Source organism: Dipteris shenzhenensis, chromosome 18 (assembly GCF_047967505.1).
Source record: "Dipteris shenzhenensis isolate YYH24624 ecotype China chromosome 18, Dip_SZ_1.0, whole genome shotgun sequence".
Lineage (NCBI taxonomy): Eukaryota > Viridiplantae > Streptophyta > Polypodiopsida > Gleicheniales > Dipteridaceae > Dipteris > Dipteris shenzhenensis.
The window spans coordinates 38,299,881-38,319,781 of NC_141613.1; the positions used below are offsets into that span (position 1 = coordinate 38,299,881).

Below are 19,901 nucleotides of genomic sequence, written 5' to 3' on the forward strand. Positions count from 1 at the left end.
TGTTTCCACAAACAGTCATGATTGTCCTCTTAAGATAATACTCTAAGAGTATCCGTGTTTGTTTAGCTGATCATCATTATGTAACCCTACACCCCACTCTCCAACCACATGCAATGGTCCATCAGCAAGCCAAAATCAAGAACCTGCTTGTGTTCAACCTTTGCAGAAAAACAGCCTACCAAGCCATCCCCCCTCTTCTGTCCTGCAACCCTTATGTATCTTTAAACAGAACAAACAGTCTATGCACTTGCAAACACAATACTTTGGATGCATGTTCCATATCTCAAAAGTTGATAACATTGTTTATACTCAAAGGTGCCAAAGGATCTCCATCACTCTCCATCTTTCTCTGCAATTAACCCACTTTGGGTTGGCAAATACATTGGCTCCCGAGTACTTGAAATTACACATTACCTACCACATTTTGCTATATTTGTCTTAACAAACATCAGATTCATCTTCTCCATGTTGACCTTCAATCCTTTAAATACAACTGCAAAAAACCTCAAAGGAGTTGGTAGATATAGAGCAGACGAATTCTACATCGCACTCGGATGAACCGTCGTCTCCTGGTGCAGCCAGAAGCAACCCAGAAAAAACCCACTATTTTTGTCCTCTCTCTCCAAGCCATTAGTATAAAGCCGTTATTGCAGTAGTATGGGAGTGCACTTCATTATGCATCCTCCTTGATGAACATGCCTCAACACATAAACAAATACACCCGTTATGTGTCATAATTAAGCTTCTATTGCCATTCAAGAATCATGTATTACACGGATAGACCAAGCACATCAAGGTACTTCATAAGGAAATTGACCGACTTAGTGAGTCCTTGTGTTCAAACTGTGTAAACATCTTAGGAAAATGATGAAAAAATGTTCCTTGTTTTAGTCAAAGGGGTTTAGAAAGTTATTAAACATCGGCAACACTTTCGTTGCATTGTAACTCCTAGAGTGGATCACACAAGTAGTCATTAGAGTTCCATTAGGTTTCACCTAATTGCACTATTTATATAAAAGAGAAAACGAAAGAGAAGAAAAAAGGGGTAACAAAAAAATTTTGAAAAACAAAAGGAAGACGTACTTAGCAAGCAAAGCAACACTTGTGTCGTCATCAGTGCCCAAGCATAAGCAGCTATACTGAGTTTCTAAAGACCCATGGAGTCTCTTGGGAAAACCCAATGCTTACTAAAATACGTCAAATAAATAAAAGAGAAAGAATACAAGAAATAAAGAAGAAAGGAAGAAGGTGAATAAGCAAAAAAAAACAAGCAAATCAAAAAACAAAATCTTCCAAAAAACAGGAATAAAAACTCCCCCCCCCCTCTCTCTCTCTCTCTCTCTCTCTCTCTCTCTCTCTCTCTCTCATGTAGGAATGAAAGAAAGAATTATGAATTATTTAAAACATAAAAAACTAAAGGAACCCCTTACTCTTATGTTCCCACTTCCTCAACGATACAAAATTACATTCCTAACTTAGAAAGCACATGCATACACAATCAAACTCTCTTTTGAAACTAAAAGAAAAACGGGCTATTCAGCTCCCTGCTTTTTTTTTTCAGCTTATGTTCAATCATTCTAGACATGCCAAAGGCCAATACACCATAGATAAAAGACTTCATATCTAAGATTGTGCGTACTTTTTTCATTATTTTTCTTGGATTATATTAGTAAAGTGATCAAAATTACTACACAGAGTTATAAAAGCCTCCTTGGTTGTACAATCGCAGGAAAATCTATGCAATTGGGAAGAAATGACTCCATATTTTGCCAAATCAAAAATGTTTGAGTCAATGTGAGGCATTTTATAATGTGTAAATCACTAGATTCAGGTTGTTCACGTTTATCAAATTAAGAAAGTCTAATATCTAAGAAAACACAAGAATCCCCTCTTGAAGTGCACTTCAATTCACAAGAGCCACGAGGATAGATTCCTTCTCCAAAAGCACAAGCGTCTTTGTGCATAAAGTCTTGAAAGTCAGGAACATCTGGTACAAATAAATCATCTATAAAATGCCTAACTTGGCTAAGCTTATGTAAAATGATAGGGCAGGTATGGATAGGAATAAGACGTTGCATAAACTCAAATTCATAAGCGAAAAGATAAAAGTTTGCTAAAAAGACAACACAATTAGTGCCCATAGGGATTCCTATAATTTGTTGAAACAAAGAATCACCTATTGTCATGTAAAGATTATCTAAAAGAAAACCTATCCAAGAGCAAACATCTTCAACACTTACTACCTTTGTGTATCTTTTCTTTTCAGAAACGATGTCATAATCTTTATTATTTAGCCACAAAAAGTCAAAACATAAAGCTGTTTTCTCAACCTTTTAGCACTTAGCATCTATCTTTGTCAAATCTCAGCTTAAAAACTTCAGCCATTAGCTTTTAGAAGTCTCAGCCCATAATTGGACTCATTCGGTACTGTGTTTCTTACAATGTATGCCTTCCTTTCAGCAACACACATCCTCGCCTCGCATGGGCTCATTGTTTCCTTCACCATGGTTATCCTCTATGATCGTACCTTCGTCAACAGGTTTGGCAAGGAAGGAAAGACAGATGAAGCTCGGAACTGCTGTAGAAAATTCCTGCTTTATAGAGTAATCAACGCTTGCTTGGTTATCCTCCATGATCATAACTTGATTATCAAGTAATCAAGTTTTGCTTGCTAAAATAAAAGAGACTTCATGCATTATAGATGTCAGATTCCCACCTCGTTTCCGGTATCATACAAAAAAGATTGCCAATGGCATTACTATTATTGAAAGCAATTATTGATTGTATTTATGTTCGATGCGCTGTTATGAATGCCATCACTAGAGTGTGATCATGCAAGTCTCCATTTTATGGGTAAACGTACTGAACAGAAAACAAAAGAGAGAATATAAAAGTACGTCAAACACACTCAAGGATTCAGATTGGGCCAGTAGCACAGATGATAAGAAGCTCACAACAAGTTAAACATTCGTGAGCAACCCTTTGCTAACACTGCAAGAAAGGGAAAAATGCTCTAGTAACTCCCTGGTCGTAGTCCTCTAGAACATTTCAATGTCAAAATCTTTTCCTAGCTTTTCATCCAATGGCTCTTGCTCCACCAGGTCCGCTTCCGCTTCCGCTTCCGCTTCCGCACACCATCCTAGTATACAGGTCTGTAGCACCTCCTGGCACCTCGAGCAGTCCAAACACCACGATCTTTCAGTTGGCCCCCTCATAATGAATGAATAACCTGGAGTATTCCAGGCACCATGCTCTGAGGGGTCTATTTCAACCCATCCTTCCTTTGGCAAGGTCCACAACGAAAGAACCATTTTGAGAAATGAATTCCCAAGAATATCTCTAGATAACCTGGACCACGAACTCTCATTAAGTTGTCAAGCAAGTACTCTTCTGGCTGCAGTACACCTTTGTATATCACCTTCCAGCGAGATTAGAAGAAGCACCCACACTTCCCCTTCTGCCTTCGAAGAAGGCCCATTCCTTCCAATCTTGCATTACCTGAGACGCATGCTATAAAGGCTCCACTTAAGAACATCAAGTACATACCAAATCATCGTATTGCCTGTGTGCTTGCTCTAAAAGCAAACCATGCACCTCATCAAGGCACATACCAATAACCCGTGCAATCCTGTACTGCCCCCTTCTGAATTACAGCATCTATCTGAACATGAAACCCTAGGGCACTTCATGGAATCCACCCTCGTGTGAGTATCAACAACCATGCACTTGGATGATTCCAAGCACTCATGCTGTCCTTCACCTTCACAAAGGTTTCTAACTCCCCATTGGCCCACATCTCAATGTCAGGCATCATCACTGTGGTTTCTAGGTCGGCATATCTGACCTCAGTAACACATAGAGATGTCACCAAGAACAATTCTTCGATTACCACATTAGCTTTGGCTTTTGTGTTACCCTCTAAATTTGAGTTGGACTCCTTGTTTTTTCTAATCTGCCTTCTTCTTCCTGCAATCCTTCGCAAAAATGGTTTGGCGTGTCACAATAGAAGCACTTCTTCTTCTGCTTCTTCTTGGAAGTGTCCTTGTCATTAGAGTCATCCTTCTTGGACTTGCCACTGTTAGGCTTTCCCTTTCCTTGCCAACAACGCCTTGTCATCTTTGTCATTGTTATGGAGCTTCTCCCTAGCTTCTTCCTAGAGCAATAATGGACCCAACTCCTCAAAATTCAAGGGTTTGGTCCTCTGTCCTGCTGCCGCAGTCATAACGAAGCTTTTGAAACTGCAAGGTAGCCTCCTCGGTACCATCAAGGCCAACTGGCACGAGTCCACCTTCTGACCAACTAATGCTAGTTGATCCCTCACCACCTTGGCCTTCATCAAGTGGTCATGTACAGAATCTCCCCCATCCATATCCAAGTTGTAGAGCTGATGGTGAAGAAACAAGATCTGGAATGTGCTATTTGTCTCGCACAGATCCTTCAAAATGGCCCACGCCTCTATTGATGTGTCAGCCATCTGGATGTGAGGAAGCACAGAGTCCACCGTAGTCCCTATGATGAATTACATGGCGTGGGCATCTCTATCTTTCCCAAGCTTTGAGTTCCTCTCCGTCTACTGGTATGAGTATCTCCCCCTTGTTGCCGACCATATCCTTTGGCTTCGCCTCAGCTCCCGTTGTCAATTTCCACAGCTTTCAAGCCACTATATGACTCCAGATCTTCACATTACAGATAGGGTAATTCAAGAGGAGATTCTTGTGTTTTCTTAGATCTTAGAATTTCTCAATCTACCATAGGATTAGAGGTTGATATATACAATAAACCTGAACAACTTGAATGTCATGTGCATGGTGTACCTAGGGTTGGATAGCAGGTGAACGTGGGTTACGGGATAGCATAGGGCTGGTTAGCTATTTTTAGCCGAGATTGCTATATATGGAGATTGATTCATATATAGTGCTCGCTTTATATGGAGGGAGCTATTCATAGCATTGTGCTACCTATAGCGGGTTTCCTTCTATATAGAGGGAGGGCCAGTGCTATTGTGTAGTTCAGTTGAGCGCTCCTCAACTGATGGATGGGACTTGGACCCAGGCCGGGACTCTGGCCATCTATATGGCGGATCATAGGTGGTGTATCGAAGGTCCTTTGGACGGGCTCAGGTGGTATGGGACGCCTGGGTTAGATACAGGCCTATGGATGAGTCGAGCTGTAGCCCACGTGCTCGGGGGTGGTCGGGAGGATCAAGGCACTTGCGCTATGATTCTGGTTGGATTGAGGACGAGGTTCTAGGTTAGTGATAGGGTCAGATCCTGCGGGGTCGTGTCATTTGGTATCAGAGCCGTCCTATCACGATTGAATTCAACGCGAGATATGCAGAAAAGATGTCTTCCAGGTACGCTTTTTGAGATTGCTCTTGCAAATCTGAATTTCCGCTCATGTATGGGCTGAATCCTTGGCTGATGCTGTGCGCTCATGATTGGGAGAGCTGTGGAAGAAATAGAAGTCCATAGGTTGTGTGCTCTCTCTCGGTTGCTACATGTTTGGAAATCGTGATTCCCTGAGAAGGGTAGGCGATGAGAAGACTTGATGCTTTCAACAAGAGATATGAGGATGGATCGTTTCTGACCTATAACTTCCCACGCTTGGGTTGTTGATGTGATTGGCTGTGTGGGGACGCGTGAGAGTGGGCTGGTTAGGGAAAGAATTCGCTCTAGGTTCTCAAGGATGAGATTCCTACCCTAGAGACCTAGATTTGCTGCAGTTGAGAAGTAGGAGGAAAGAGAGGGCGTTCATAAGCCTAGAAAGCGGCTTGTCTAGGAGATTCGGGCATCAGAGACAGGGGCGATATGATTGGGGCAGGCGCTTGGCTTTGGGAAGGAGCGTATAGCCGGATTTTAGCGCGTTTTGGCTATTTTTGACTGGCTGGAGAAAGGCGGAACAGGATCTATTAAAAGCGAGACTGTTTTTTGGTTAAAAAGCAGGTTGCTTTTTTGTTTTTCTCTAGCAAGGAAAGCACTTGCTCTAAATCAAGCATCCACCCTAAATTCGCCTAGCTTTTGGTGGCCCTTCCTGACTATTTATATACCCGGGATTTCTCTCTCTCTCTCTCACTTCAGCACTTTAGTGCATAAAGGCAAATTCCCCACCCTCTTTCTGTTTGAGATCAGCCTATCAGATTCTGCCATCTTTCTTGTTGTCCTCTACCCGCCTTCTTCCTTGATTCCACGCAGCACCAGATTCTCTTTTGCTAGTGTGAAGAGCACGTGTTGGACGCAGCTGTTTTTTCTTCTAGTCCCTCTCCTGTGCAAGATATTTTCCAGCCATGGAAGGACATCAAAGTAATGAGACACCTACGTTGGATTACTGTTTTATTGAGATGGAGGACGAGGCTACATCGGAGGTTATTCCTCATAGACCTCATGACTGCTACAAGAGATGGATTCCTTGATGGATGAACTCTGGGCAGCTCTTCACTACTATAAAACCCCTCAGTACCAAAAATATATTGAAGAAGGCTCATGCTGTTCTAAATGTAGACAGCTTGTTTTTAGAGTCTTTATACCGCTTCCGTGCTATTGAGAAGCGATGAAGAGGTTGAAATCCTCAATTTTGACCGACAACTAATTATTTTTTGCTCGACTGGATCTTTTGAACCACGTTTATTTTAAGATGTTCCCCAGTTTTGTATAAATTATAGACTGTCTTGTTATTAAATTGACCAGGTTTTGGTTAATTTGAGTTTGATTTCTAGCTTGTGGCATCTATAATTTCATGGGTTTTTTTTTCAAATTATATAACGTGTACTTTTGTTCCATATATCTTGATGTTTTTTAGGTGTATGGTACATTCAGGATGCTTGAGATTTTGTTACATCTTGAACTGGACTTAACTAAGACAATTGGATTTCCCTTTCTCGAATCTTGTTGCGTAGATTCCTGTTTGGTTTCTATTTGAAGTTTTGATCTCGATGTGACTGTAAATTATGACGTTTCTTCGAGTTACCATTGGACATATGAAGGTTCTTATTGATTAGACCATGATGCGTCTTGTTGGATACCTTCTTTGAATTGTCCAAAGGCGGGGTCATTCTGATTCTCACTCTTTTAGCCCAAGGTCATGGATAGTCACGATTCAAGAGTTGTTAGGGATGCTACCTACTGGGTTTTCTTCTTTGACCTATTGGTTGGGGTATTGTAACACAAGGGGGTGATATAATCACATTAAGAAAAGGATTGAGAACGGATTTGCCACCCTGACTCAATCTGGGATCATCTAAGTTGAAGAGGGATTGGCTACCTGATTTACTCATATTGTCCACTGAGTTTTTTATTTGCAGTATACTTTGGTGGTATGGGACACTAAGGTATGTTACACTTAAGATTCTCTGATGTGGTGGTATAATCCAGCGTGAAATAATGCCCAAGGACCTCTGGGGTGAAGTACAAGTAGGCTGAATTGAATTGGGGACAACCTGATTAGTTTTTTTTTACGAGGGCTGACTAAGATTCTTTACCCTGAGAGAAGCTATGTATTTTTTGAGTTCAACCCTGGAGCTCCATAGTCTAGACTCAATCTCAGGGAGGGTTACCGCATATCTTCTGATGATGGTATGTCAGTGCCTTGTTTGGAACCTAGATAAGAGATCCTAAGAACTGGATGATCCTGTGATCAGAGCGGTTTATTGTGCACAAGTTTATACAGGATATTCGGTAGTGGATCTTATTTTAAGAGATTTCGGAATGGATCGTTTTCGAGTGCTATCTATAGTCGGTTTCCTTCTATATAGAGGGAGGGCCAGTGCTATTGTGTAGTTCAGTTGAGCGCTCCTCAACTGATGGATGGGGCTTGGACCCACGCCGGGACTCTGGCCATCTACATGGCGGATCATAGGTGGTGTATCGAAGGTCCTCTGGACGGGCTCAAGTGGTATGGGACGCCTGGGTTAGATACGGGCCTATGGATGAGTCGAGCTGTAGCCCACATGCTCGGGGGTGGTCGGGAGGATCGAGGCACCTGCGCTATGATTCTGGTTGGATTGAGGACGAGATTCTAGGTTACTAATAGGGTCAGATCCTGCGGGGTCGTGTCACTGAATATAGTGGTTTACACATTATAAAAATGCCTCACATTGACTTAAACATTTCTGATTTGGCAAAATATGGAGTCATTTCTTCCCAATTCCATAGATTTTCCCGCCTTTGTACAACAAAGGAGTCTTTTATCACTCAATGTAGTAATTTAATCACTTTACTATTACACAAGAGGTATAATCCAAGAAAAATAATGAAAAAAGTACGCACAATCTTAGATATGAAGTATTTTATCTATGGTGTATCGGCCTTAGGTATGTTTAGAATGATTGAACATAAGCTGAAAACAAAAAGCGAGGAGCTGAATAGCCCATTTTTCTTTTAGTTTCAAAAGAGAGTTTGTTTGAGTATGCTTGTGCTTTCTAAGTTAGAAATATATTTTTGACTCTTTATAGGAAACAATACATAAGTGTAAAGGACCATTTAGCTTTTTACGTTTTAAATAAGAGTGAGTATGAGAGTGAGAGTGAGAGAGAGAGAGAGCGATATTCCAGTTTTTGGAAGATTTTGTTTTTTGTTTCTTGACTTGCTTGTTTATTTTTGCTTAGTCACCTGCTTCCTTTCTTCTTTATTTCTTGTTTTCTTTCTCTTCTGTTTATTTGACGTATTTTAGTAAGCACTGGGTTAGCCCAAGAGACTCCGCGGGTCTTTAGAAACTCAGTATAGCTGCTTATGCTTGGGCACTGATGACGACATAAGTGTTGCTTTGCTTGCTAAGTATGTCTTCCTTTTGTTTTCTTAGAAGTTTTTGTTTACCTCTTTTTTCTTCTCTTTCATATTCTCTTTTATTTTCTCTTTTATTTTCTGTGTAGATTTTTTATCTTTAGAACAACAAAAAAATCAAAATTTGTATGATTGGACTTATTCTAGTCTTACAAAGGTATATATAATTTGTCCCATCCAGTTACCCAGACTCTCCAAAGTTAGGGATGGTGAAAGAAAGAAATATGGGGGCGGAGGAAGGGAGAGAAGGGGTTAAAGAGGCTTCTGAAATCAACATCTCTGCTGCTAAACCACACATCAAAGTCGAGCAAACTCGACCTTCGGTAGACCAGAACTCTGTATGCACCTGTATGAACCTGAGTCACCCTCCTTCTCACAAGGGCACTATGCTCCAATCGTGGAAGTCAATTCCCAAGAGCTTATGAATCAAGGTCGTCCTTCAGCAAGGTCCCTGCCTTCAAGCTCCCATACTTGTGAGCCTCCTACTTGGGAGCCATCATGCTGTCCATGTGGCAGCCCCTTCTTTTCACTCTTTTCTATGGGGAAATGCCCTAGGTCTCACTCCCCCATGCTCTCCTCATATGGGGGCGTACAGATGGGAGATGACCTTTCCAACAGGACACTCTTCAATTCTACATATTATTATTCCTTAATGTACAACATCATTCTCATATCCCTCTGAGAGGAGAACAGGGAAGTATTGAACTTATTTCATGCACCACCATAATAAGCGTATATCATGGTGCTCCCATCCTGCAGCAATTTTGGAGAATCCTAGGCAGCCATTCATATAATTAAAAATGTTCAGAATTCTTACTTGGGCAAGATGTAATAAGAAAGGGTGACACAATCACGCAGATTAAGATATCCGGAGGAGAACAAGGAAGCATTGCTCTTATTCTATGCACCACCATAATAAGCATACATCATGGTGCTCCAATCCTGCAGCACTTTGGTGAATCCTAGGCAGCCAAGAGCAGCACTATAAAACATGAGTTTGGCAATTATCCAATTCAGAGTACTATAATTCCTTTCCATAGCATTCCAAGGGAACACCCTTCAGATTTAAACATTTCTCTCCACACTGATCATTCTGTTTTGGACCAAATAAATAACCTCTTGATCCTTCAGTGTCTGATGGATGAACCACTCGACCTTAAGTATCTTGGAAGATTCTATAATATTCTTGTGAAAATCATCCACATCTTTCGTGAACATACATGCAAGGTTAAAAAGGTAGCAGGTTCAATTCCATAATGCTGTAAACAGATATGAAACAGAAAAGAACGAACATGCCAATGCAACTAACAAAATATATCCCTATCAGCTCTCTAGTTTTGTGGCTTTGACAAACCTCAGCATCACGAAGCACAAAGGGGCACAAAGGGGCTTCTTCACTCGCATAAGATACTTCGATATATGTTGGATGTATCTTCGAAAGAACAGGCTAAGTTCTAACCTAGTTTGTAAAGATACCAAAATGAGACTAGCAATACTTTTAGAAGGAACAAAACATATACATCAAAATTATCCAAAACCAACAAAAGGAGAAAACAACAACTAAAGAAAAGTGAAGGAGCTGTGTTAAACAAAGCAAAGCTTATAATCGCAGCGTCTGCCAAAACAGGCTGCTGTTCTGTATTTCCAGATATCTAGAACGAGGTAGAAAAGGCAATAAGTCCACGAGTAAGCTTTACCTGCGGTCTCTTTCTGCATTTGCATGCTCCAAAAGTATAGTATAGGCTAGATCAACTGTTGAAGCATCTGACAGAAAGTCCTGCAAACCATCCACACAGACTGCTTAGTTACCTCACTCCATTTCCAAAGCCACAAAAATCAAAATTTGTTCAAGTTACATGGACTGGAAATTTGTTCAAGTTACATGAACTCGACCGCAGCCCTTCAAAAGCAGTTATACACACAATATTCTTTAAAAAGCTGTACCATAACACTACTCTCTCCTCTAGCACATAACTCCAAAGCACTCCACATGTATGACGGACATCCAACTTGGGTCATTGGCAGTTGCAACGCTTTCCCTCAACCACGTGTGCTTTACAAACAGCCCTCAACACAAAAAGGACTCCCTTCCTCGAGCCATAACCAAGCATAATAACACCTCAAGAAAATACATCCCTAGGCAGTCCTATTGTCCCCTAAAGCGGCTCATGGGTAGGGGCGATTGATGAGTTGCCGATAGTACCTGTCATTGATTGTAGGCTTTTTTGGATCTCTAGTAAGTTTCAAACTCTTTTCCATGGGAGTGGCTACAATCTTGCAATCTGCCGTATGAAACTTCTTCAGGAGACTATCCACATATTTTTGTTGGCTCATGAAGGTGCTATATGAGTCTGTCCAAAACTCAATACCAAGACAATAGGGCATAAGTCCAAGATCTTTCATGTCGACAAACTTTGCAAATAAGTGTTGTTTAAGCTTGCTGATGAAGCTATCATTACTTCCTATTACAATCATATCATCTACATACAAAAGTGCACTAGTGATGTCTTCCCCTTGAACTTTGTAGTAGAGAGTATGATCTACATTGGACTTCAAGTATCCTGGATTAGCACAACTGGCCGGGCGGAGGAAAGAGCTCAGATACCTGTGGGTTTGTCTGTCAAAGTAGTACTCAAGCGTTAGAATTGATATCAGAGAGGAGGTTAGTGCTGAAAAATTTGTGCTTGAGCGACTGATAAATTTATGCCGGCGAGTGGAGGGTGAGTAGAGAGTCTTGTCTATGGAGAAGGGTTTCATTTCTAAGTTGACGATTCCGCGATGACCTGCCATGGAGAGCGATGACGTGGTGGAAAAGGCAGTCGGGGAAATTCTCTGCGAAGGGTTGCAAGGTAGCGATAGGTTGAGCGACATTAATATTGGGCTGAAGAATGGTGAGCATAGCAGAGCATCATATAGATTCACCATTCATTAAGATGCTATTTGTTTGGGTAATTTTGTATAAAAGGCTGATGATGAGACAATGGGTGTCTAAACAAGTAAAAAATAATGTTCAATTAGAACGTTGACAGGGGGGAAAAGGCTAGTGGCAATTCTGAAATGTAGCACGTTGGCATTGGAGTCGTGCCTTTGAGCGGCTGAGGTCTGTTAGGAACATGGCATGAGAGTGAAGAAGTGATACTCAAATGAAGACATAATGAAGGCTTTCATTCATTCATCAAGTAGCTCATGATAAGTGAAGTACAAGCCTTATCTAGGCTAAGCGCGCACACACATGTACAAGTGTATATGGGATAACCCCCACAAGGACACGTGGCACTCACACATGAACTAGTACTAGAACTCCTAGTGCTACACACCAACACATCACATCACCACACTCTTTGGCTCCAATACCCCCCTTCAGAGGAAAGAGTGTGAGACCCACATGCAAAGAGTAGACCGATACCCCCTCCACCGCAATACTGCAAAGAGAAAGTCTAACTATCCAACATCTCCAGTGTGATAGTGACTTCTCTGTCAGCTTGCAAACGGCAAGGGTCAAAAACCAACAAGTATATGCCCTGAAATGTAGAACTGAGTGCTGCAGTAGGTCTGGACTGCTCAGAACAGCTCAAAATTGCAGTAGCAGCTCCAAAACTGGTCGAAAATGCCTCCAAAAGTGACGAAAATGTGCAGCCAATGTGTAAGCAGAAAGCTCTGCTGAAAACCCTAAAAACGTTAATAAAACAGCTCCGAATCAGCTCATATGCAGGCGCCACTTGAAGAAGATGCCAACCAGCAGCACGTGTGCACACGCCTCTTGAAAAACGAGCAGAAATGGTCACAAAAATATGCAAAACAGAGGCGAAATGAGGGCAGCAAGGATGGCGGCTGTGCAGAAACCCTAATCGGGTAGGAGCGGCTGAAAGGAGGCAGATATGAGCAGAGGGAAAGCTTCAGCTGAGACAGAAATGAGGCGGCTGCATAGGGTTTAGGGTTAGGGCAGAGATGACATGGCAAAGCACAATTAGGGTTAAGGGTTCGGGCAGAGATGACATGATAGGGCAGCTATGGCAGATTGACCTGCTATGACACCATGTTAGAAACATGGTGTGAGAGAGAGAGAGAGAGAGAGAGAGGCTAGGGAGTGAAGAAGTGATACTCAAATGAAGACGTAATGAAGTCTTTCATTCATTCATCAAGTATATCATGATAAGTGAAGTACAAGCCTTATATAGGCTAAGCGCACACACACACACACATGTACCAAGTGTATATGGGATAACTCCCAGAGTAACACGTGGCACTCACACATGACTCACACACATGAACTAGTACTAAAACTCCTAGTACTACACACCAACACATCACATCACCACACTCTTTGGCTATGATATCTCCAACAAGGTCTCTATTGAGATTGCTTGTGTTGTGAAGTGTGAATCTTGTACAAGGATTGTTTGGCTGGTGTGTCGAGCAAACAAGGGATTTTGTGACCCCTTGTACAGGCAATAGGAGACTCCTTAAGTCCACACTCCAATGGCTATTAACGTTGTGCAAGCAGTAAATCAAGCATCTTGGCAGGTGAAACAATATATAGGCAGTTAACCATGACATCTATTTGGGCATATTGCACAAGTGCATCTAGTTTGCACGGACGGGTGTGAGTGGGGGAGCAGCTTGCCCTCCTCTATTGTGGATCGCTTATAGTAGCAGCCTTACAACAACTCTGAATAACTGCAGCAAATGGTCGCTCATATCTCCTGGTGGTTCTTTGAGTTTGCAGTTGGCCGAGAGGCCAAGGCGACTGAAGCTGCAAAGGAAATTTGGACCAAGGGGCTTTCCATTTCTTTAAAATTCAGTTTTGAACAGAAATGTGAATTTCCTTTGATTCTTAGTTACAGTTTTACGCTTTTGCAGTTATTTTGGATTGCAGCATTTCCCTAGTATAGGGAGTTTTAGTTGCTGTGAGTTGGGTCATTTTCAGTTTTGACATTTGCAGTAATTTCCAAAACAAGTCAACTCTGGTTTTAGTTGGGTATTTTTTTTGAACCCAATACAAGACAAAGTAAAACTCAAGCAGATAAGGAAAGGGATAGCCATTTGGAGACGGTGGTAGAGGATGGCACCTCTCATCCAAAGAGGGGATGGCTTTTTGTAACTCTTCTTGCCCTTTATTTGCATGCAAGTGTTGTGCCATCAACTGCTGCAAGGCATCCTCCAAATTCCTGATCTGGCATTCAATGAACTGGGTTCACGTCCCATAAGGTGCGATACCTGCCGTATGAAGTCTAGTGTCCATACAATGGAAAGGGAAAAGATCAAGCCGCCTAAGATCGCAAATTATAGGCCTCAAAAATGTGCGGGTAGAATGGTGGACAAAAATTCGAACATTATCAAGGCATGGCTTCAGAAATGAGATGAGACGTATGCCATTTGTGAAGTGCATAACAAGATAATGTGATCCAAGAGGCCACACATGTTTATTGAAGCTGGGTTTTTTAATTGGAGTTTAGAAAATATTTCTACCACCAAATGAGGCTTCAAGACCAACTAGACTTTGCCTATAATGATAGAAAGACTCATCCACAGGATTACAATAGAAAGCAGACCAGCTACTCCAACTACATAGGAGTTTCACAAAAGGTACCTACTAGATAATCCAGACACAGAGGATTTTGGAATTGACTAAATTGAACATCCGCCAAGCTATGCATAGAGCTAAGACATATGCGGATCAGAAAAGATCTTTCAACGAATTTGAAGAACAACAGAGTTTTAATCAAGATTCCTTCAAGATTCCTTCACACTCTAAATCCCTCACTATAGGACAATGCGTATTCTAAAACCCCCTCTCACTGACCAACAGCAGGCCCACACCCATATGTCAATGCATGTGCACCATCTGATACATGTACCCACATCTCCAAGTCCTGATCCATAACATCCACGAGCAATCAGATCCAATCTAGAACACTGGTAAATTCCCCAATCCATGCTTCATACTCCCAAGACACTATCCATCCAATTGTTCTGCCTCCTCAAAAAATAGGAACCGATCATGAAAACCTACACCATCAGTGTCCTTAGGTCTCTTTATAGCAATCAGTTGGCCATACTTCTGTTATCAAGCTTCCAAGGTACCGAGGGTTGGTGATGACTCTCACCGCTAGAGAACAGACAAGGCCAATCTCGTTCAAGTAACTAGGTCCGTTGTTGCTTCAATAAGAGCCCAGATGAAGCTATATGACAGAAGTGGCGATGGCGAAACAAAGGCTCTCATAGCCAAGCAAGATTGGCAAAGGTAAGCCGCTCAGAGAGAAGGATGCCAAGGATGACGGAGGGAAGTCTTCTGATGGTGAAAACAAGAAAAAGAGGAAGAACCAGAAGAAGTGCTTCTATTGCGACATGCCCAGACATTTTGCTCAAGATTGCAAAAAGACAAAGGCTGACCAAGCAAAGGAGGAGTACCAAATTGACATGGCATCTTCCAATGTGGTAACCGAGAACTCTTCGTAGTGACAATGCCATGTTCAATTGAGACAGAATATGGAGATCATTGGGGGTGATGGTGTTTATAGCAGACATCAAACAGTGGTACATAGACTTAGACTTTGTGGTGCAGCATGGAGAATGTTGCTCAGTCATGGGATCTAAGGACCAGTCTAGTACCACCTGCAAAATGGAGGAGCACACCTAGAGATGGAGCTTGATGAGCAAGAGATCACGAGAGGGGGCATGATTAGGCTTACATAAGGCGCGGAAGATCATGGTACTTTTTTGAGGTACCTAGCTTGCTTGCTTCGATGGCAAGCATCACCGGACTAAAATTCTATTAAATTGCTTTGGGATGAATGGTTGCAGAGATGCTCTCAGTTGGTTGGAGAGTGGAAGGTGAAAGCCTATTTATCTAGATGAATCCAGGAACTTGCCCAAACTCATCCTCTAAAAACACGACATAGTACAGTTTCAATCTCATGATAGTCACTCATAAGGTTGAAAACCATAAACTCCATCACGCATAGCAAGGACTAGCTACTATGACATCCCCACTGACGTCACCAACACCCAACAGTGGGTGTAGACCATAGTATAAACATTTGCTCTCACACATACAAATCCACACTCCCACACATACTTGAGCATCCATTGATACAAAGTCTTCGTACTGAGTTTCTATCTACACTCCAGAGGTGAAGGGCACTGGTTGCCAGCAGAAACGAAAATGCCAGAAACGCTAGAAATAGAGTTTCCGGCACGGGCCGAAACGGGGAAGCGTGAAACGGCAATATAGTACAATTTGTGTAAAAAATAATTTTTTGTACATAATTCAATTATGAATATATTGCTTAAAGTGACAAATTATGCTACTTAGCATCTGGTTAGTGCTATTAAGTCATGACTTATGCACCATGCATGATGCTTCAAGAATCAAGTTTCAACATCTATGAGTATCCTCAAGGAGGACTCCTCAAGGAGGTCGAAGGGAGTTGAGGAGTAGTAGGAGGAGAAAGAAAAAAGAAAGAAGAGGGTAGAGGCGAGTAGAAGGTAGTGGAGAGGGTAGAAGAGAGTGGAGGGTGGAGGAGAGGTAGGAGAGTGGAGGGTAGAGGAGAGTAGCAGAGTAGGAGAGTCGAGAGTAGGATAGCGGAGGGTAGAGGACAGTGGAGGGTAGAGCAAGCTGCAGCAGGTAGGTAGGCGGGTAGAGGGTAGAGGCAACACGCAGGAGCGGTGAAAAGAGGCAATAGGCGCAAAACAGTGCAAAAAACCCACAGCTAGGGTCTCCCCAAAAAACAAGGAAACGAAAAACGCTGTTTCAGCTGTTATCGTTTCCCTGCCGTTTCTGTTTCTGTTTCTAACGGCCGAAACGCCGTGCAACTATGAAGGGTAGACTCAGCCATTACGAAGGCTAGCACTAAAGGACAACGCTAATCAAAGCCGTTATGGTGGAACGAGGGATCTTGTAGATCAAGGGGAAAGATGATAGTAGCCGTGCAAGACCAGTGGGTGACAAACACACTCCAGAGATGGCCGGAGCGATTCCTATGCAGTGGGGATCAATGTGGAGCAGAAGTAATGCACTGACTCTCCTCTCTATCTTCATGTTGAACAATTGATTTTAAAGCATGGTGATTCTCCCAGTGTTCTTGATTTCATAGAAATCCTAATGATCTTCCATGCTTCTTGTCGAGCATCTGCATTCCTCAAGTTCCACTCCTTCACCCTAGTTGGATCGATTGGCATAGCCACCAGTGGTACCAGAACAGGTTTCCGCTCCATCCCTTCCATCACCTCCTAGATTTCCCTGGCCACTAGATGACTACGAATCTTTCTTTTCCATAAAGGATAGTTGGTTCCGTCCATCTTCCCAGACTCACCTGCAATAAGTTAATTGGATCTCATGGCAGGGTGGTGTTGTCACAGTTTTGGCTATATTTTGTACTTGGACATCACCTCTATTTATGAGATTTGTTGGGCTGAATATCTGTGTGTATTCTGTCCATAAATGAAGTGCTTCCTCTCTATACATACGTGCACAAAGTGAGTGAGGCATTCAAAGCTTTTTTGTGGTGAGATCTCAAGAATTTAATTGCACTAGTAAAGGTTGGCTCTAGCAAGCAATCCTTTTCCCTAACATGGTATGAGAGCCAAGCTCTGGTTTCTTGGAGTCTGGAGATCAACAAGAAGGATGGGTACTTCTAGGATGGAGACCTTGCTCAGGAGGAAGAAGCGTCCACATTCAGGTGTGTTGTGGTTGGCTTGTAGTGAGTGCAATATCAAAAGGACTCCAGGTCATCTACACTCAGCAACATACACTGAGGTAAGCCAACAAGAGCAGGCTCTGTTTGCTGATGTAACTGTTGTAGATCTCTACTAGATCACGGCACACAATCCGGCTCTTCTACAGTGGGTAGATCTGCCCCCTTTGTGTGCTCCTTGACTGCCCCACGGCTCCTGCAGAATGTCCACAGGATTTGCCCACAATGGGCCTTTATATAGGGCTTTGGGTCTTTCAGATCTGACCGACCAGATCTGTAACCCTAACCCTAATCCACCCGACTCTACTTGCTGCTGGCCGACCTGATCTGGCCCTTCCTTTTGCCTATTTCTAAACCCGCGTGCACTGCGCAGTCTGCTGCTACACGCAACTGCCTTGTGCAGTCTGGTGCTTGTCCGGGTCCACTCTGCTGCAGCCATCTTCTATGCAAGTCTGCTGCTCCAGCACCTGTACAGCCGACCAGAGGCTTTCCGATGCTGACCAGTGCTGGTCCTTTGCAGGTCTGTCCTGCCACTGCCTACCTACTCCAAACGCCTGCACCTGTCTGCAGACTTCAGTCTGCTGCAGGCAGCCGCACTGCTGCAGTACCTGCTCTGATACCTTCTGTACCACATGTCCATGCTGTACCTGCTGCAGACCCATTGTATCTTCTGCTGTACCAGTCCATGTACCTTCACAAATTTGGCTAAACAGAAGGTCTATGTGCTGCACATGGCACATCCAGTCTGTGGCAGCCCTTGTGTTTCCCATCTAGTAATATATGTCACCCTCCTCCGTGTCCTCATGTGGGCGGCTCAGGTGGGAAGAGGACCCTAATATTCCAAGATCCTCATCACATTGGGAACCCTACGGTGATCTATTGTACATGCATCAGAGTTTAGTTCCCTACGGTGATCTATTGTACATATTCCAACATCCTCATCACATTGGGAACCCTACGGTGATCTATTGTACATATATTGGAGTTCAGTTCACTGTGTGTTCTCTGAGTATTTGCAGACGTTGAATGTGTGAAGTGCTTGTGTCATGACCTTTCTATCCGGGGCACATCTTTCTCTCTGTTTTTCTACTCAATCTATGGAAACCCTATAGCCCACGGCTTAAAGCACTTTGGAGCTATAAAAAGAATTCCCATACAATAATCAATAGAATTATGTCCAACTATCCTCCATAGCTATATAAAACAAATAGATGATGCTTAGAAAGCAACAAATACCTTCAAATGGCAGACATCTTACAGATCTGCAAGAGAACTCGGATGCACAGCCAAAATAGTGTATATATCAAGGTAGATACCGAGTACAAAAGCTGCCGATAAACTGTAACCAACACCTTCAGCAAACAATCACTGAGGTAAGGTACACAAAAAATAGCTCCGTTGTTGCACCCTCTTAGGGTTCAATAGCTGCTCAAGAAAGAGCACTCCTGCAAAAGTTCTGCTCTAATGTTCTCTACAGACAAAGCTCCCTCCGATGCACCACCTTATGCTCTCCTACAGTGTGTAGGTCTGCACCTAGGTGTGCTGTAAATGTCTCGGACAGCCTTTGTGTAAACCAGTATTCATGCCCTTGGTGAATTCTAGCTCATCAAGCTCCATCTATGTATGATCTCCTCCATCTCTATAGTGACACTGGACTGGTCTTCAGATCCCAAGATTGTGCAACACCTTCCATCCTCCACCAAAAAACTCTGTACTCCACTCTTCAATGCCTCTCATGAACACAGTCACACCAGCATCTGCAAACTCTATCTCAACAGGACATGGAGTCGTCATTAAGAAAAGTTGCACTCTTACCACATTGGCAGATGCCGTGTCAGACTAGTCGTCTTTTGCCTTCTTCTTCTTGTAGTATATAGCAAAGTGTCTGGGCTGCGGGCATGTCCCAATAAAAGCACTTTTCTTCTTCTTGCTTTCCCCATCAGAAGAGTCCCCATCATCTTTTGAATTCTTGGCACCCTTCCTTTTCTGTGGCTTTCCTTTACCATTCTATTTTGGCCATGAAAGGTTTTTTTATCACCACCTTCACTTCCATGATCCATCATACAGCTTCATTTGATGCCATTCTTGAAGGAAGGGCCCAATTTCTCTAACATTATCGGCCTTGCCCATTCTCTAGCGGTGAGACTTGTCACCAACCATCAGTAGCTGCTTGGAAGCTTGCTGACCAGAAGCATACGGTGTAGGTAACCTAAAGTGTTTCGATCATTTTCTGCACTCACTACAAGCCAAGCAACACACCTGAATGTGGAAGCTCCTTCTTTCTCAGCGAGGACACCACCCTTCAGTTTGGAGAAGGTGACTCGGTCCCAAATCTCCTTGGCTCCGACTCTCGAGCTTGACTCGAAAACCACAGCTATCCTTTCTTGATAACCAGGTTCTAATACCATGTCAGCATCCATATTTCACTGCT

The 19,901-nt window shown here is 42.8% G+C and overlaps 1 protein-coding gene across 4 annotated transcripts in view; it reads right to left on the minus strand.

Moving 5' to 3' along the window:
• The window catches only part of LOC147891199 (uncharacterized), a 94,221-nt gene that overhangs the window by 60,595 nt on the left and 13,725 nt on the right, over nucleotides 1-19,901 (minus strand). For all 4 annotated transcript variants that reach the window (XM_087389261.1, XM_087389258.1, XM_087389259.1 and 1 more), the window contains exon 2: nucleotides 10,472-10,551. In XM_087389261.1, coding sequence (XP_087245387.1) covers nucleotides 10,472-10,551 — 80 coding nt within the window. The remainder of the gene's footprint in view (nucleotides 1-10,471; nucleotides 10,552-19,901) is intronic.